The 19649-nt window shown below is 41.9% G+C and overlaps 1 protein-coding gene across 7 annotated transcripts in view; it reads right to left on the reverse strand.

The window, feature by feature from the left end:
* Window positions 1-2920: 2920 nt before the first annotated feature.
* The window catches only part of MAPK6 (mitogen-activated protein kinase 6), a 28349-nt gene continuing 11620 nt past the window's right edge, over window positions 2921-19649 (reverse strand). For 6 of the 7 annotated variants that reach the window (XM_057369859.1, XM_057369858.1, XM_057369862.1 and 3 more), the window contains 5 exons: window positions 10251-11454; window positions 9486-9630; window positions 6618-6782; window positions 5774-5975; window positions 2921-5176 (listed from right to left, as the gene is read on the reverse strand). In XM_057369859.1, the coding sequence (XP_057225842.1) occupies window positions 4078-5176; window positions 5774-5975; window positions 6618-6782; window positions 9486-9630; window positions 10251-10805 (2166 nt within the window). In that variant the 5' untranslated portion in view covers window positions 10806-11454 and the 3' untranslated portion in view covers window positions 2921-4077. Of the gene's footprint in view, window positions 5177-5773; window positions 5976-6617; window positions 6783-9485; window positions 9631-10250; window positions 11455-16873; window positions 16987-19649 lie in introns of those variants that run through there. The other variant, XM_057369855.1, reaches the window with a different exon arrangement.

Here is a 19649-nt window from a genome sequence, read left to right on the forward strand (position 1 = left end):
CTGGGTGCCAGCCATGATCTGGATTATTTGCCTTTGCTAAATACCCCGTGGCATTACTTCCCAGGTTGTTCAGCTCAAAGCTGACGCAAACRGTGGCAGAACAGCAAACAAGAGTTTACAGGATTTTGTAAGAACTGAAATAATTCAAGGAGCTGGGAGAAAATTGGTGCAGGGCTGTTATTGATCAGGATTGTATCTTTGGAAGAATGAAGACAGGTTACTGTTTAATTATGTGCAAAAGCCAGCTGAAGRCTTGACAAGCACTTCCAGATCTCAGCAGCAGAAAAGCAACATGAGTACAAATAAAGACTTGTGGGAGCAGATTTAGCTCAAGGATGCTTTTCCTCTTGATATCCAGAAATAATCTGCACCTCAAYGTGCCCCTGAATTCCTCAGGACTTGAACTACAGTTCTCTGGGGTTTGCATGTGTAGAGACTGGGTGACAGTCCACGTGTGGAAAAACCTTCTACCTCTGACTATCACAGAGGTTAAAAGGAGACAGAAAAAATACCAAAACCAGTTTCAGAGCAATATTAGTACCATATGGAAAAAACCCCTCTGGTGAGTGCCTCGCACCTGTAGAAAAGGCATTAAAAAATCTGATCATAAGTCAATGGTACCAGGCAATCAGCTGGACCAAAGCAGGAACTTGGTGGGGCTTTAAATGGATGTACCAGGCACGGCTCTAAGAGCTTGTGCAGCACAGGTGACAGGCACATCAGGGCACACAGACTTTGCCAAGCCTGTGCTGCAGGTGCCCTGCTGAGCTGGGCAGAGGAGGGGCAGCAGCAGCAGTGCCTCCCCAGTGCCCAGAGGGCTCACAGAGCCCCAATGCAGCCCCCAGCCCCAGCAGAGCAGCTCTGCCCACAGCAAACACCAGCTGAGCTGTGCCACTCACAGYCAGCACACCTCTACCAGCGTGGGCAAAGCCATGTAAAAACAGCTAAGACTATACAGAGCAATTCTGATTTAATTAAAATTAAATGCACTTGTGAGAAAGCTAACTGACCACGGCTGAGAACTCYTGATCAGAACAAACTGTTCAGCAATTATTAGATCCCGTGTGATGACAGGACATGCAAAAGGCTCTGTCCCCGTCTGTTCTAGACATCACCTCTTCTAGCTGAAGCTCTTGTTAAACATACTTTAAAATGCTGCCTTTTAACCAAAGGCCACTTAGAGAAGAAAAGGTACTTTAAAAATCTGGTTAATGTTCTCATTTCTTATTTGCTTTTTTGTTAAATAAGGGTGTTCCATTGTACTTGGCAAGCACCTTGGAGTGAAAATAATTCATTGGTTCATAATGTAAGCCTCTTCCATATTTTGTTTTTCAAGACAATTGAAACCATTGCTAGGTCACAGCCAAGGGGCTACACGTGCAGCTGACCTATTTTTTTCCTGCAGGGATAAGCATGGCTGAAGAGTACAGGGCAGGAASCATCTTCCACCCCACAGGAACAACCTGTGACACGCTGCACTGTCTGCAGCTTCTCTCCCATCACAGCACTGCTGCAGCTTGCCAAGGGAGAACCCAGCACCACATCCAGAGCACCTTCACTTTCTAGCAGYGATTTCACTGTGCTGGTCCTTACAGAACACATGGAATTCCTTCTGCTCAATCTGACTGGCCAGCTGCACCCTGCAGTGACCCATGGATGGAGCCTGCTGTGAGAGCAGGGTTTGCACCAAAGCGGCAGCACAGCTACAAGACAGAGGTAATGAAGCATCAGGCTGGGTTTAGGCTCAACATTTGACACTCCCTTTTAGTGTAAAATGTTACCTTTGTACCTTTGCAGGCTTCCTAAATACTGTTAAGTTTCATTTGTGTTCTCAAAAAAAAAAAAACCAAAAAAAACAAAACCAAAAAAAAAAAACAAAACCTTCATTTGCACAAGACGTGTTTTGAAGCTGAATTTTGTTTCCAGTACTCCCGCACTTCCCACCCACTGCTTTCATCCAATCTCAACAAAAACCAACACTTAAGAACAGGCCCTAGCCAGACAGGGCAGCTGGTCACCCCTCCCTACAGCCCCACACCACTGCTGTGGCTGCAGCAGCGTTCAGGGACCGTGCCCAAGGACACACACACCCTGTCCCCTCTCTCCAGGTGACCATCCTGTGCCACACTGAAGGGACACATGATGACTCTATGCCAGGAGCAGCTGCGTTACCTGCCAGAGGAGCAGGGTGGAAAATCCAGAGCAACTCAAACATTGTCATAAGAAAAGTTGTAAAGTTTGCCAGAAGGTGCAGCTTTATTGGACAGCTAATTAGCTCCCTGTGGAAGTACTGTGAGGACAGGAACTGAAGAAATACAAACTGTTCTAGGGCTTGCTGCAACAGAGACCAGAGCTGCACATTTTGAAACATCCCCCAGGAGTTACCTGGTCATGCCCCAAACCCTGTGGGTGCTCCAGCCAGAGTTTAAATCTTGGCTGAGAAAGCTGCACGCTTACCTTCACTCCAGGGTGCCAGCAACGTGAGGGTGCTCACACACTCAGCAGCTTATCCTTTAACACACATCTGTCTGAAACATTGATGAAAACAGTAACTTTGATCACTTATACTCTGAAAGCCAATTGGCTTTTTTCAGCAGAAATGGTTGTGGTGTGTGCTTTCACAGGCACAGCACCACACGGGATTTTCCTCAGTACAGGCTGCAGGACATTGAATCCCCAGCAAGAGCACTTTAGGCAGAGTTTCTCATCCTTCCAGGAGCACCCCAGGTCAGGCAGTGACCCCCACAACAGCAGCAGCTCTTCATCTGGCAGGGTGTGTACAAAGCAACACAAACAGCCATTGTTGCTGGCCATGTTTTTATTTGTTTTTAGTTTTAAACAGGGGAGCCAATGATACATCCAGTATTTCAAAAAAATCAGAAGGTAAAACAAATTTTCAAAAGACCGAGATGCTACATGCTATATTTAACCTAATTTTATTCATGCTTGCTTTTGAAGGGGGTTGGGAGTGGGACAGGAATCATTCAGTAAAAACATACAGTAAAAACAAAATGTCTCACCACATAGAACTTTAACCTACAGTAATGTTGTACCTTAATTATTTCCATGCACACAACTAACATTACAAAATTTTTAAAAAATGAACACAATTAAGACTTCTAGGAGCATTTGATAATAAAGCAATTCCTAATTTCTTTTGTAGAGATCAAGCACCTCCAATTACAAATTCCTATACACAGTGAGTGCTTTACTTGAAATGAAAACTAAAAAATAAAAATAAAAATGTATTGGATAGCCTCAGAATAAGATGATGTTAATATATATCCAGCTATGTAGGCAATAAAACCATAGTGCTAAACAAAAACCTTTATCTGAAAAGTAACTCAGAAATTAAGTTGACTTTCTATAATTACAGAAATATATTTATTTGCTAAAATAAATAAAAGTGCTGCATATTAACACTTCACTATAAAGAATGCATACCAGAACATTTATAAATATTGAATGATTTTCAATAGGAATAGCTACTACAATAATGCTGGCTAAATAGAAGTGCATAATGAGAAGCACTATGGGTGGTTAATGTTTTGCCACATACTGCTGTTACCTTGAGGTAGATAACACATGCGTACCAAATTCTGCATTCATTTCAGTTGCTGCTGGTATCATGTGTCTAAGAAATGTGTACAGTATGAAAAACTCTAAAATACGCATGAATGAAAAAAATGTTTTGGGAAAAATAGATATTCTCATGCAATTATGTACAGTCTCACTGTGTAAATTTCAAGGCAAGGTTCTTTTTCTGCAAAATATGGACACTGTTTTACTGAGAGAATGTTTTTTTACTTGGTTTAGTGCATTTTTTGTTACCTCCTGCATTTTGCATTATTTTGCTCTATTCTTTTAATTTTGTGTGCAAACGACATGCCAGTTTAAAAACAAAACGAACTCATGTATAGAAAGTAATTCTGGATTGTAAAAACAATGGTAAACAGAAAACTAATGAAATCCATACCAAAATTACACCATCTGATTCAAGTAAAAAAATTACTTACACTAGTAATAAAAAAAGACAAACACATCTCATGAATATAAAAGAAATGTCTGCTGAGTGTTTTAGTTTAGATGTTTCAGAATGCTGCTGTAGGTTTTGTGGGGAATCTGGGGAGATGATTTCATAGCAGAAGGTGTTAGYGTGGCCTGTATTGACTTCAGAGGTGAACCAACAGGGCTGTGAAACTGAGGAATACCTATAGCCTCAAGCTGCTTGTTGAAGAGGAGTTCCCCGCTGTTACTGAGAAAGCTCTCTTCTCTTTCCTTCTCCCCAAGCTTCCCCTCTTCTACTGGCTCAGGTTCTAGCATTTCAGCATCTTCTTTCTTACTAAAGAATTTGTCCAAATAACTGGTGTAAGTATTTTCTTTTTCGACTTGTTCATCTTTCCTGACTTCACAACAGAACTGATCTATGAGGAAGCATCCCTCCCCACCACCGACAAACTGACTGTCCCAAGAAGTTTGGTACAGAGCTTCTAACTGTGCCAAATTGGCCATTCCTTTCTCCTGCTTCTCTCTGCTTACCGACTTCGATATCATTCCTTTCAACTCTATTTGAGACACTGAACTATTCAAGTCATTTAATTTATCAACATCAGTAGACTCATGTTGTAAACTAAGCTGGATGGTTTCTGCTATAAAAGAATCAAAGTCAAACCCTTGATTCTTCTCCCTTTCTTTTTCAACAAGTTGCTGTGATGCTTCCTCGAGTGCTATCTGAGCTTTCACCAACCCATTCTTTTCACATTTAGACTTGCCTTTCTTATCAGACTTTTCTTTGCTTTGTTCCTTCCAGTTTGAAAGATCTATAATAAGCTTGGGCTCATAGTAATGGTTAACYTCACTGTCTCGCCAAACTAAATTATCTAGGTATGAAGATGACCTCATTTTGTAATTACAAGTGTGACTACATTCCAGATCACAATACTTGTTCTCGTGGTGATCTGAATACTGCCAGCAAGGCTCGGTAGAGAAGTGGGTGTCAAAGGCAGGATCCTCCAAGTACTTCTCACGATCTCCATCCAAATATTTGCGAGGATCTACTTGCACTTCTTCTTCATCAGTGACATCAGAAAGAGCCCTTGGGTCACGCTGAACTTCATCAGCTTCATAGTTATTATGAATAGGCCAGTCATGGTCTGAAAACTGACTTTCATGGTATCTGCAAAACAATTTGCTAAGTGTCAGCAGCTAAAAGCAGTCTTCTAGCTCTCAAGACCGAGACAGTTAAGTTTAGAAATTACCTTACAGAATAATGACAATTCAACACAACATTTTTACTTAATCTAACTGGGTACCTCTTCCAGGTTTTTAATTTAATCTGGCATAAAGAGAATTATGTACAGTAGCTCATTCCATTTACAGAACTCTTTCCAAAGTGTGCTTAATTGACTTAAGATCTACTGTGAAATCTCTTTACTATAATATGCACTAAGCATTAGATTAGACAATCATAATTAAAACTCTCTTTAAACAAAGTTTATTTTTAAAGAAATACTTTGGGGAAGAAAGAAAATAATGGAAATAGTGACTTTAGATTCTAGAGTCCCAAGTGCAACTCAGGAATCCATCAGCATATCCAAATCACATCTAATGGATTATAAATCCAATGAAAATGCTATAAAGGAAAATTTTATTCTCCGAATCTCAACTCAAGAAGAAACAAACAGAAAAGGAAATAATGCCCATGAAGCAAAGCCACTTCAAGCACAGTTATGTTACCACCCAGTTATGTTACCACAGTAAGTGATAAATTTACCTTTCCCAATTATAAATATGGCTGTGACTTTCATCCATTAGCAGAATATCATCAACCTCATCTTCAATGTGAAAAGGATGACTTGAAATAGGCTCATCCGTTGGAAAGGAATAAATGCTCATATAAGGATGGGACAAAGCTTCTTCTGCTGTCAATCGATCCATGGGACTAAATGTCAAAATTTGCTCCAGAAAGTCCAGTGCTGTAGAGAAAAGGCTACCATTAAATGGGAAATTTCAGACATTTGGAACTTAACATTAAGGTGCAGTGCTTTGCTTTAGAGTCCTGTAGTTGTTTTGAAGTAGCTGCCTGTGAAGTATTGGCTACCGACAGTACAGTGTCAAATATTCATCCCATAGCCATGAGACAGAGGAGCACAGGTCAAATCTAAGAGCAACCATAATTTAACTTAAAGCATGAAAAAACAGCAAGAGACAGAAAGTTTTAAGCTGAATCACTATCCACCAATGGCTACCAGGAAACACTGCTGTTACTTTGGCTGGGGGACTCTCTTTTAAAAACATTTGAAGGACAGTCCTTCTATGCTGACCCCATTCCAATGTGCCCTTGTACTTAGAAGGCCAGTATCTCAAAACAGAGCAATTCCAGTGCAAAGAGRTCCAGCAGAGTTTCACAATTCTACTCCAAAGATGACCAAGCAGCCATCGTGGAAGTAATTTTTTTTTATTACAGCGTACAACAATTCTTCTTCAGAGAACACAGATTCTTCTAACTGAAACTTGCTTTCAACAATCACATACCTGCATCTCAAAGCTGCACACTATTTAATGATTTTGATATATACAAGTATTTTTTAAAATACATACAAGTATTTTTTACTTACCTTCAGGACTGATGCCTGGAAGCAACTGAGTTAAAGGTTTGTGTGGCTCAGTCATATCGTTTCTAATGTAAACTGGAATTACATTGAGAAGCTCCTGACGGTCCTCCTCATGTACAACAGGAATTGATTCTAGAATCAACTGCATCTGTTCAAGTTCATGTGCACCTAAGCACCAAGAAAAAAGACAAGCTGCCATTTCAACTTCAAACATTTCTGATCCTTGTATATGAAAAGTATGTCCAAAATCTGTGCTCTGAGCAGCTATTTCCAGTAAAAGATTATAATCTCCTACAGAGAGGAAAGGCTGAAGTTCTGAATTTAAATGATAATAAATCTGAAGAGCTCTCAAGAAATGCCGTGGCATATGGGCAATTACAGAGCTGCTACTCACAGATAAAGAAACCTAACCTTAAGCTTTTGTAAGGGTTTTTTTTACCATGGATGAGGTACTCTCCAGCAATACCCTTTGTAACACACTATATACTGCAATCTTCCCCTTTCAACTGATCCACCTAATCAATTCAGTATTAGACCTAATTTTGAATTATATGTTCTTTATTAATAAAAACAGTAGTAGTTTAGCTCAGAAAGATGTCTTGAAGGCCACAACCATTTGTATTAACATTCTACTCTGAAATTCTGCATTAACTGTCAAGTRCAAGACAAAAATCACCTGTCAGTTACACAGTGATACTGTTTTCAAAAAAAGTACTGCGTTGTGATTGAAATTATAATACTTTTGAGCACTGCCTGAAGCTTCCCTGGGTAAGASCAGTAAGGGCTTATACAGCAGGTCAATCTTGAATAATGAACAGCAYCTATATTCAGTACTGGAGTACCCAGAAATACAATTTGTCAACTTGAGCTTGTTGTTCAGCTCCAAGAAGGATGTAGAACCCTAGAGATTCAACTAGCAGATGAAACTATATAGGATTATTTGCATGCCAGCGTTTGCTTCCTCCACCAAGCAGCTCTGGGCAATCACAAGCAATACTGATAYATGTGACAATAAATATAAAAATAAATGGGCCCATCAAGAGATTGTACCATCTCCAAACCTCCAATGCAAAGCAGTCTGCACTTGACATCCTACCACACACCTGGCCAGTGACTTGAAAAGCTGAGGCAAAGCCACTGCAGAAAAACTGATAGAGACCTACATTTTCCAAATGAATTGTAACTGCCTCGTGTTAATTTTGTTACTGGACTGAAATAGCTGTTTTGTTCTTCTATTTCAGACTACTACAAATTACTTAATATGATCTATCAGATGTTATATTGCTTGTAATTTGCTGGAAAACAGATTCTACTGTGTAATTAGTACCATCCTAAAAATTAATCAGCTTTCTTTCCACTAAAAGCAAAACAACCATTCCAAAGTATTCATTTAGAACAAAGAGATAGAGAAGTTGTTTGGAAAAGCTACTGAATTGCTCTACCTCGACTTCCCTTGCTTATCCCAGGTATTCTGCAATATTAGTCTGCATTCTTCATTCCTATTCTCATCAGCTTTCTGAACAGCAAGATTCCTAAATTGGTGACAAATACCAATGCTACTCCCAGAAAAAAAAAAAAAAAAAAAAAAAAAAAAAAAAAAAAAAAAAAAAGCCAAAATGCTGGCAGTTGTGATCAATCTATGCTGAATGATCAAACCTGCAGTCTTTCTCCCACTATCTGACTATTTGCCAGCAGAAGTCCTTGATGCAATGGGAACCTAATAAATCTTGTATCAGCCAAACATTTAATACTCTGGGGACATTACTCCACTAGTTAGTAACTCAAAGAGTTACTTACTGCAAGTCAAGAGAAGCCTCTGCACATATTAATCACTGATTTATATCAAATCATGCTTTCAAGTGACAGTTCTCCATTAAAAGTACTTAATGGGAARAAGCTCTCAATTCCATTACCTTTCCATGCAAAGCTAGGAATTACTGCAGAGGTGTGCTTTCAGTCCACACGCATCTAAAGGAATGTGAACTCTGCAAYGCAAGCTTAGCTCTTAGAGGTTTTATCTGTATTACTCCAACAATTCAGGCCAACAGGAGCAAATCCAAGAGTGAGCCTGAATGAGAGAGCTGCTGCTGAGGCCCCAGAGTGCACAAAAATAAGCATTGCAGAGGTGCTTCAGCAGTTTACTTATCTGCTCCCATGAACCAGTGCTTGTCAGAAGGTGGTGATCTCTTACAGTGYAAATGACAGTTTCACTTTATCTAAAATGCTCTAGTTTGTGCACTGAGCTAGGTAACAACACGCTACATGATTGCCATCAAGAGATCTGCTCCAAAAATTTGCTCCTGAGCCTAAKCAAGGCACTAATATGATCTGCCCAATGAGACTAGAGCATGGCTTCCTATCTTACCTGAAACAGTTGAAAGTTACACATTTCCTTGCTGTGCTTTACACCTTTAAATCTTAAATCTGTGCTCCAGGGGCTTCATAATTTAAAATATAGAGAAGCAAGAAGCCATTAGGTTGACTACATTAAAAAAATACTCTTCATGCATATGATACTCAGGGTATTCATAATCCTCATAYACTCCCTGGATACACCAATTCACAYGTGTATCAGAACAYTTCTTAGRCATCCAACAAATTTAGCTTACCATAATTACAGACAGATTTACCAAGTATGATTTTTACATTAAATTGTGGTATTTATCTAAATACACACCAATTAACAAAATTGAAGTGTCTTCTGCTTTACAAATAYATMARCTKWMAGYTKATRTAAGTACATAATAATATAGCATAKCCTGACAGTCAATGACTATTGATGYTAGYCACAAGAATCAATCTTTCCTGAGGAAGATAATTAAGCAGTACCACYCCTTTTATGAATACACACACAGATTTTCTTCTACCCACCTGCAAAGAGGGTTTTCCCAGTCAGCATTTCAGCAAAGATGCAACCTGCAGCCCACATGTCAATGGCTTTAGTGTAGTTGTTAGGAGAAAGCAAAAGCCGGGGCGATCTGTACCATTTAGTAACCAATCCTTCAGAAAGATGGCCCTAATGAAATTAATTAAAAAGTTAATTAGATTTTTAAGACTTATGTTTTTAATTGTTTCTTTTTTAATGCACTACTAACAAGATTTTTTTGTCTCAAGGTCCCAGGATAGCACTGTGTGCCTCCTACTAAACCTTTCTACCTTTATAAATATCTTTGTGAATGAACAGCAACCATACCAAAGTATTATTATAATACACTATTTACTAGTCAAATGAGGTACTGCATCAAAACTTTCTCATTCCCAGATGCTAAATAAATGCAGAGATGATAATGAACTCTCTTGTGAAACATCTAGACCAGGAAGACAGTATCTCTAAACCAATTCCCAGAAGTAGCCACACTTGCACTATAATTGCACTACTTACAATCTTATCTAAGGCTTCTATAATTATGCCACTAAATGTTGCTCTTAATCTCAGGTTCTGCCTTCACTGTTAAAACCTCTGCTTTTCTGATCCCATCTAGTGAAAATAAATGATTTTATTTTATGCTTTTAGGAGATAAACCATGGTAAGGAGGCCTTCCACAGCCTATCTACCTGTGCAGAAGGAAGAAAGATGCTATTTTAAGAAGGCACGGTTGTCAATGTATCACTTAGATACTCCCACTCTCTGCATACCTTGTGGGAATAATGAGGATCCATGATTCGTGCAAGACCAAAGTCACCAATCTTCAGCACCAAGTCTTCAGTATTAATGAAAAGATTAGCTGGTTTGAGATCTCTATGCAGAACATTTGCAGAGTGAATATACTTGAGCCCACGTAGCAGCTGGTACATGAAAAGTCTGGCATGATCTTCCAGTAAAGGGCCTTGCTCTAGCAAATTAGCCAGATCTGTCTCCATGTATTCCTGGACAATGTAAACACAGTTCAATTCTGTCAGGGAGCCCACGTCATCTGTTAACTGGCTTCCGCTGGGACCAAGAATTTCAAATACTTTGACAATGTTATCGTGGTCAAGTCTTCTAATAATTTTGATCTCACGTAGAGCATGTTTAACACTCTGGGGATCTGTAAGGACAATTTTCTTGACAGCTACTCTTTTGTCACAGTCATTATCGACAGCAGAAAAAACTAAGCCATTTCCACCACAGCCCAGTGGTTTTAAGTCCATATACCGAGAGCCCAGATCAAAACCATGAATGTTCATGAGACTTTCAAACTTTTCTGCCATTTTAAAATTCTTGACGGTTTTCTTCAAACTACTAAGCTTCTGTAAACACACGGAGACGCTTCCACTGGTATCTGAAGGAAGGTCTTAGAGAAAGGGAGAAGAAACACTTGGCTTYGACTGCAAGATGGTTTCTTGACACTCTCATTTCATTATGAGCCAGCCAGGCCTGTTGTGTCCCCTTGAATTTAGAGCCCCTAAGCTCTAGAACTCAAATCGAGCATAAGATAGAAAGATTGCAGCATTCATAGTTCAAGAAAGGTGCAGCATTTCTGCAGACATTAAAGAAAATACTCACAAGGAACTCAAACGGAATGAAATGACATACTATGCACTCAGCTCTACTGTGCTAAACTGGTTAACATTTAACAAAAATGTGAATAAATATGCACATAATAGGCTTCTATTAACATCCTCCTCCTCACAGTGCAGATACATTCAGTGTTGGACTGGTCCTGAGCAGCGTCATTCTATGGTGCTGGTAAGCACTATTTTTTCCTTCTTCCTCCTTTTTCTCTTCTTTGTTTACAGTCTAGTTAAATKGGAAACTGGCAGCTCTTGATTTACAAAAGATGCCTTCTGTTAATGATCAGGTGGCTCCAGCTCACCACAATCACAATCAAAGCTACCATCCATTTTACTCCGTGGCAACCTGAAAAGCAGAGAAAAATACATCAGTACTCAGCACATACAAAGGTCTCCCTCCTCCCTCAACTCACTGAGTTGTCCCAAATACTCAACTTATTTACTGTCCAGTTACAAAAATAATAAACAATCAAAAAGCTAAACTGATTAGAGATTACATGCACTTTTCACATGTGTGGAGAAAAACTGGCAATAATGACCAACCACCATTTCTAAACACATATTGTGAACATTTTTTACATAATCTATTGAAAATATATGGCACACAATGAAAAATCCTCCYGAGTCTTAATAAAGGGACTAACAAAGCATACTTGGTAATTGYCCAGTAGAGCTGTTAAGAGACAAGCCAGAAGCAACAGTATCCTTAGCATCTGTCAGCAAATTTTGGAACAATTCTTTTCACTGAACTTCTATTCGAAGACAAAATCAGGTTTAACTAATTCACTGTAATAAGAGGTAACTGGGTACTGTTCACATGAAAAGGGTAAGGCTTGTACACTCCCAATATTTACTGAATATACAGTACAATCCAGTGCCATTTACAAGCTTAAATCCTTGTGATTTTGRATAAAGTTTACCAACATCTCAAATAATAACTTTGCTTCTATAGACTCATTGTTACAGGAATCACAAGGGTAATTCTTACATATCAGACAACTATTATTACTTCATCAATTACTTCTACACTCATCCAACCTAGATTACAGAGAAAAACTAGCAGGAAGTACATTTTGCAGACTAATTGATATACTCTACAACCATTTCCCTTAACATATGGGCTCTTTCAGACATCATTTATTTTTTAATGGTGTAATGAATTCACCTACTATTTATGRAAAACCAAACTGGCAATTTTCTCAGTAAGTTCCCGTCAGCAACAGCAGAATGCAGTCWTAAAGACCACATGGTGCATTTTTGCACAACATCCTCACTTTTTTCWAAGCTCAAAAATGCCACAAAGGGAAGAGTCAGAGGTGTACACTGTGCAGTGTGGTRAGCTTTGGGCAATTCCATTACAAGCCACTTGCATGTTCTTCCCCAACATGTATAGGTCACATCAAACCAYTAAATGCCCTCTGTTCAATCTTAGATTAACACATTTCAGCTCTTCCCTCAGCTCTCTACCTAAATGCAAAGGTCTCCACASTATCCCAACACTCCAGAGTTAATTGTATGAATGTTTTCCTTTAAAAGAGTGCTAGCCTTTCAGTGGGACAACTRGGAGCAAGCAAAACAAGTCTCCTCACTCCTAGCAGAGCAGCTGACAAGTTATTAACATATTTTAAAGAATGGCCTCAATTCACTAAAGTAATCAGAATTGTATAGAGAAAGAGAAAAAATAAAGGGAAAAAGAGGCACATTGGCAAACAGAAACAAGGCTGTTCCAACACATTTAAATATTACCCTTCTTTAGGCTCGAGCCTGACTGTCACCAAGACACAGCCCCGATGCCCTGACTTGCTCACTCCCTCCTGCCACACACCACCTGCCTCCAGGTAGTGCACAGAACATGACAAACACAGCRAAGGAGGAAACACTCTATCCTCTGCTCAGCTTTTCGTTTTCAATAAAGATCACCAAATGCAGTATTTCTGAACTGAAAAGCATTGAACTGCCCTCTACTGATACCCTACCAGAAGGGTGATCTTCAAAGCTTTCTCTATTCAGCACACGGAACTTAAGATTGCCTTAAGATTCCTTTCTTTGTGCATTCRCAAGAGTCCATAATTTCAAACAGTGTTTTACAAGGGTTATTATAGCCTCAGTATAAACACAAACAGGGAACACTACTACTTTACCCCAAACTATCTCAAATTTCTACCAGTATTAAAACGTTAGAGTGAGAACCCCTTTCAAAATACCTATGAATTTACTTAAAGAATAAAAGTAAAATTTATCTCAAAGAGGACAGCATCAGTGACTATCCAACTCTGTCCATTTATAAAACCCAGATGTCTAGCCTCTTGATTTTTAACATATTTAAACTTGAAAGTATTTTCTCACTCATGTGTACTACTTTCAGGTTCACTAATTCTGAGCTGCTGCCTGTAAAACAGTTTACATCACTCCATTCACCTTTGATTCCAACTCCCCCCGGTTGTTAGGGAAATTAATTTTTGTACTAATACTTCTAATTTCATGTTAGCTCAAGGTCCAAGACCTCTGTTCAATTACCCTGCAATAAGCTGTATTTTACATCCCTGGGACCATCTACAACCAGTTGTATTCTGCCTCATAATTAGGCTTATTGTTTCACACTGATGTCTTCAACATGCAGCAATACCGAAACTGTTTGCACCAGCTGCGTGACACATCTGGAASCTCTCTTTTAGCTAGTTCCATTAAACAGCATAGGAACAGATTCAAAAYGATGCCCATCAGCAGCAAAGATTAARATCTACCATTTCTTTGTCACAATTCAGATCTTACCCCCTACTGCCATGACTGAATGCAGCAATGAAAGGACTGCTTCAGGGAGAAAGAGAGCTCTGGCCCACTTGCTTCCTGAAGTAGGAGCCCTAAAATTTTCATTCTGCATCTCTGAAATGATGCATTTTAATCATGAGTTTAGACTTATCCTGTCACTAGGTAACCACTAATTACAACGTTTTCAGAAAGCATGCAATGATCTTCACAATCAGTGACGTAGCTAAGAAAACAAATGCTGACAAAGTAAGCAACCAACCCATTCCAGCCTTCATTTGACCTGATCCTGCTACAARCTTCCTATCTGTGTGCAAATTACTTAATCCCAAAGCCACAAGAAGCAGGGCTGGCTATCGTTCAACCCAGGAAGCTGACCAAGCGGGAGCCTATCTACCAAAAGATAAAGTACCTCACATGAACATGATGAGTACAGTCAGAGACTGTCCTAGGAAAAATGCCCCACTACTGAAACAAATTCTACTCTGAAAAAARCAGACAAATGACAATGCAGTAGCAGGTCCATATATCCTTGTCTAACCAAAAAGTTACACTTCTAAACTAACCTCTTGCATTAATTACAGRTATTTCTTMTTCTTTCCCATTAAAGACGTCCTTSTTTCCCCATGCCAGTTCCATCTCTCACCCATGYAGCCCTTTGCTGTCTCTGCCATGCCCCAGAACATCGCCCAACACCTTTCCCCATCCACGAGTTAATGGCAAACAGACACTAAAACAAATAGTCCTGTGGAGCACAAGCAGATAGGAGGGATGAAAAGTCCCCAAACTTTCCCTCACTCTAACATGATAGTTGCTTAAAGGGCAATTGGCTAGGAGAAATTAAAGCTTTTCTTCTTTGCATTTGATGGCAGTTTTTAATTTTAGAAAATACCGAGGGGTTTTTTTTTTAATATTTAGAGTGATACCAATATCCACTAGGTTACAATTTTTTTGTTTCAATGGTCCAACTGACTGTCTTGAAAATACACACTACATAACCAAAATTTACAAATACCTCCTCAGTTATGTACATGTTTTAATCACTTGAAACATATAATGGACTACTGTATAAAAAAGGGGGGGTTTATCACCCTAATTTGTGCTGAACAGGCTAGTGACGCAGGCACTGACATTTTCATTTAGGCTGTCACCTTTCCAAGACTACCGGGTTTTTTATAAGTAATACTTTAACTTCTTCTTCACACAAAGTTTAAAGAAATCATCCCTAGTGATGATCACCACACTTGACTGGCTTCAGGCATTGCACAAGCAGCTCCTTCAAATCACGCTCAGCTCCAACACGTGAATTTATCACCGTTTTCAGGAAACAGGATGTACACCGAAACAGTCAGGTATGAGATGTTTACTTTGTCAGAAATACAAATAAGACCGAAAGATACCAGTTAATTTGATTAYGCTGACCATATAATGATCAGATTATTACTCACAGGAGAAAGACCAAGAATGACTAATGACACATTATACAACCTGACAAGTACTATCCCTTTGACTAAAAAAAATACGGGGCACAGAAGTACTTTTTTTTAGATCAGCCACGTTGCAGTCAGTAGGCAGAGTGAGTCATCGTCCAACTCACGAAACTGCTGCTTTCTAAAGCCTCCTACTTGCTCCCCACACTGTTTAGGGAACTCGGTGCTGGCAGTAAGCAAATGTTACTATTAGTTTATAATTTTTCTGAAGGATCTGTAAAAACACACAAAAATCCAGGGCACTTCTTTGTATCATTCTGTAAAATGGTTTATCTCTCCCTTTAGCTAATAATGAAAACTCCCAGAAAAAGCCCACCATCAGCTAACCACAACCTTCTGCACCGCTGCAGACCTGCTACCATCTGCTGTTCCACTAAACAGGTAACCAGTCAAGAGTGAATTCAAGATAACAACCACAYGAGCACGGACCGAGCTTGAGCAAGAGGTTGAAATAAAAGTTCCCATTTTAGCTTTAGAGCACACATTTTCTGAAGGMAATTGCCAAACCAAAATGTACCCCTATTTTAAGCCATCACTTTCCGGAATTTGTAAGTGGTTTATARACACAACGCTGTGACAAGGTTATTTTTACACACACACACACACATCTATATAAAAAGCTTGCTGGCGACAGCACTGGCCATACGACAACACACCGGCTGCTGTTTCTTTTCCCACAACACAATTAACAGCCATTGTCAGGCTGAACTTAAACGGCACCGAAACAGCCAGAAAAAGAGAWGCATCCTACAGACGCCAAGTGAGAGCATCCCGCCTCCCTAGGCAAGGGTACCTGCTCTCCCAAATCYCAAAACTCGAGCGGTCTCTCTTCAAGCCATTTCCGTCGGGTGTTTCAAGCTACTTATTAAGAGCATTAAGTCAGTTTTCCCACAAAAGGTTCCTGGAGCCTGCGGGCGCTCGGCAGCAGGAGCGAGCAGTACCTGTGCCCTATGTGCCGGCTCGGAGAACTGCGCTGAATGCAGCAGCAAAACTTCCGCAGGCRGTGGAGGCCGGTCCCCCCCCGGCAAAGGACATCCTTCCTCCCGCCGCCCCGGGCCGAGCCAGCCTCGCCCGCCTGCGCCGCCGCTCCGGCCACCCGGGCCGAGGGACCCGCTCCGCCGATCCGCGGGGGGCGGCAGCCGGGCACAGCGGCCCCGCCGCCGAGCAGCCCTACCTTCAAACGCCCTTCAGGCCGCGCTCGCCGCCCCCGGCACAGGCGGCCCCGAGCCCGGCGCCGCAGCCGCCAGCAGCGCCCCCCGCGCGGCGGCCGCCCCCGCCCGCCCGGTCACAGACTGCTCGCCCCGCTCGGCCCCGCGGCCGCCGCACTGCGGAGGGGCCTGCTCCGACCCGGGCGGAGGAGCGGAGCGGAGCGGGGCGGAGCGGAGCGGAATGGGCCGGGGGCGCCGCCGCCGCCGGCGGGATGGAGGGAACAAAGCGCCTTTGTGCGGCGGGGCCGGGCCCGCGCRTGCGGCGGCCGAGACCCCCGCGTCTCCCGTCCCCTGCACTCACGGGCCTTCCCAGGCTCATCGGGGGTGCGCTGCTCACACGGCCGAGCCCCGCGGCCCCGCCACCGGCCCTCGCCCGGCGCCCGCCCGCCTCGCCGCAGTTGCCGCTGCCGCAGCCGCCGCCATGTAACCCGGCGCGGAGGGCAGGGAGGGGCGGTGCGGCGCCGGCTCCGCCCGCCAGGGGCGGCCCTGCGGGACGGGGCGGGGCGGGATGGCGGCATCGCCCGGCTGCCCGTGTGGGGTATGGCCCGGCCGTGCGGTTGACCGTGTCCCCGGCGGGGCGGGATCGCGCCCCGTCCGCTCACTCACCTCAGCGCCTCGCACCGGGCACGGCGCTCCGGCTGGGCCGAGGCGTTCGGCAGGCTCGGAGCACGGTTGAGTCAAACAGCACGGAAAGGCGGCAGGTGGAGCGGTGTGCACCGAAAGGRCACCGGTGGCCCTGCGGCAGTCACAGCAGCGGGACCGGGAGGCCCAGCGGGGGCCCCGCCGAACGAGCGCTGTCCCCGCAGTGTCCGTGTGCGGGGCTCCGACAGCGGCAGGCGGGGAAGCGCCTGGTGTCCCGTTCAACTGGCCCGTCATTAAACGTCCCTCAAGGCAGAGAAACAACAACAGTTGGAAGGCAACAGGCGGGTGCAGTTCCCTTCTCCGAAGGGGACACTTCGGCTTCAGATGTTTTGCAGTCTTAATGTCATGGCGGATCTGAGTGTTCCCCCTACAAGCGTCTGCAAATCTTTGCCATTGCTGTCACCTCTAGATACCACAAAGGATTTCTCTCTTGCTATAGAATCTCCCTTAACAGCGGCACTAAAAGTCTGCTTTTCCCCAAAACTGCAACTAATACAGCAGAACAAAGAAAAATTATTAAAACTTCACATTTCTCCCCCTGAGATTTTATACAGCAGTCTTAGCAGGGAGAGAGAAATGTGAGGACACCAAGGCTCYAGGTATCAGAAAAGCCTTATGCTTCTATTAACCCAGTTTTGGTTACTGACAAGGCAGAGTGCAGTTTTCCTGCCGCAATTCCTCATAAGCCTTTTCAGTATAGGATGACTCAAAAGAGATAAAACAATTAATACTCATTTTTGCTGGTAATACAGAGGTTATTTATAGCTCGTACTAGGACAGAAGTTACATGCAATAGGGCTCTATTGCTCTGCTGCCATTTGGAYAGAAGCATCCAATTGACCCTTGAGCTTTAAGATCATGTAAATTTGGGTTTTTTAAAAAACAAGTAATRTATCAACATCCAAGGATCTCCCTACTCAGCTTTTCTAAAGTTTTTAAACTCTTCAATTATGGAGCCAAACATTCTCTGTTTCAGTAAGTCAGATGCCCTGCTAGCTCTGATATTGACCCCACTACCAGGAGAGGTGACCTGGGCATTTGGTAGTGCATTACTGTACTAACAGCACACATAGAGAAGTTAGTAACCAAACTTCATATTACAATGCTTGGTAATTGATAGGCAGCTCACTGTGCTGCCAACAGTACAGAAAAGTCAGAAACAAAGCTGCAGTTCTTCTGCCCACCCAGCAAAATAGAGCTGGAAGATTACAGCACAGGCTGCTCCAGAAGGCCTGTATTTAAATACACTCCATAAAGAAAAACTGCAGGAGTGCATATTTGGAAGAGGTGATGCTAGGACGGCAACCAGAGCCAAGCCACAAAGGAGTTTTTACTTGAATTAAAGGAAGCGATTTGGGGCTTAAAAAAAAAAGGCAGGAGCAGCAGTGGTTGTATGTCTAAATCCAGAGCTACTTAGTTAATTAAAGAACCCCTCCATCCATACAAAGTATTTTCATTAAGAGAAACAAAAGACCAAGCTGATCCTCAGATTCTAGAGTGCTGAAGTAAGAAAAACTTTATATTATATCCTTGAAACAGCACCTGGAGAACCCATCATCTGCGTCCATTGGGACAGTTTGCCAACACCCCCAGTGTCAATTCAGTCAGGTGGAGAAGTTGCACACCCATGGAGTTTGCTCTGCAGCAGCCCAGACTGTTTGAAAAGTAGTTTAACAAACCTAGAGGAGGTTGCAGTAAGCAGCAACCTTCCTCGCTTGGGTAGCACACACTCACTCGTGAGTTTCACATAGCCCAGAAGTGCCACCAATTTCTGGGTTCCTAATTCACGAGTAATGAGCTATATTCTTTTTTGTACCACTCCATTCCAAGATTGTTGTTTGTGATAGGATTTACTAATGAGATACYTCAATCTAGAGGAAAGTCAAGCAACAAGGAAGAGCATGGTGCAGAAATGTTCCTTGTCTTCAGCCTCACTATAGAATTACAATACACATGAGAGTTGATCAGAATTTAATTGTCTGCCACAAAGTAATTTATCTAATCCAGCCAATTACTAATCTGGTTTCAGATTTTTAATATCCTATTGATTAGGCTATAAATTACTGTGACTACTTTTTTTCATATTTTCCACAAGAATGCAATTTCATAGCATGCAGATGAGATGCTAGATGATACTAACCCATTTTAAAACACTGGCAGATATTAACTGTCAGTGAAATGCAGAGCAAGAAAAGAACTCAAATTCAAACGTCATAAAGACCTGCAATTAAAAAATAATTAGAACTGAAGCAATGATTCATTTATTATATCCAAATTCAAAAAGATCAAACAGTAAATTCCAGTGTAATATTTCAGTCCTGTGTGTCAATTGTTACTTGTGGCATRAAAGGGAATGAAGTWTTTTTAAGTGTCCACACCCATTATGATTGGCAAGGGAAGAAAGATTTGGAGACAGTTTGAAAAGGTTGCCCAAG

This window comes from Malurus melanocephalus, unplaced genomic scaffold (genome assembly GCF_030028575.1).
Source record: "Malurus melanocephalus ecotype Western Australia unplaced genomic scaffold, MMel_1.1 scaffold_116, whole genome shotgun sequence".
In the NCBI taxonomy this organism is placed as follows: Eukaryota; Metazoa; Chordata; class Aves; order Passeriformes; family Maluridae; genus Malurus; species Malurus melanocephalus.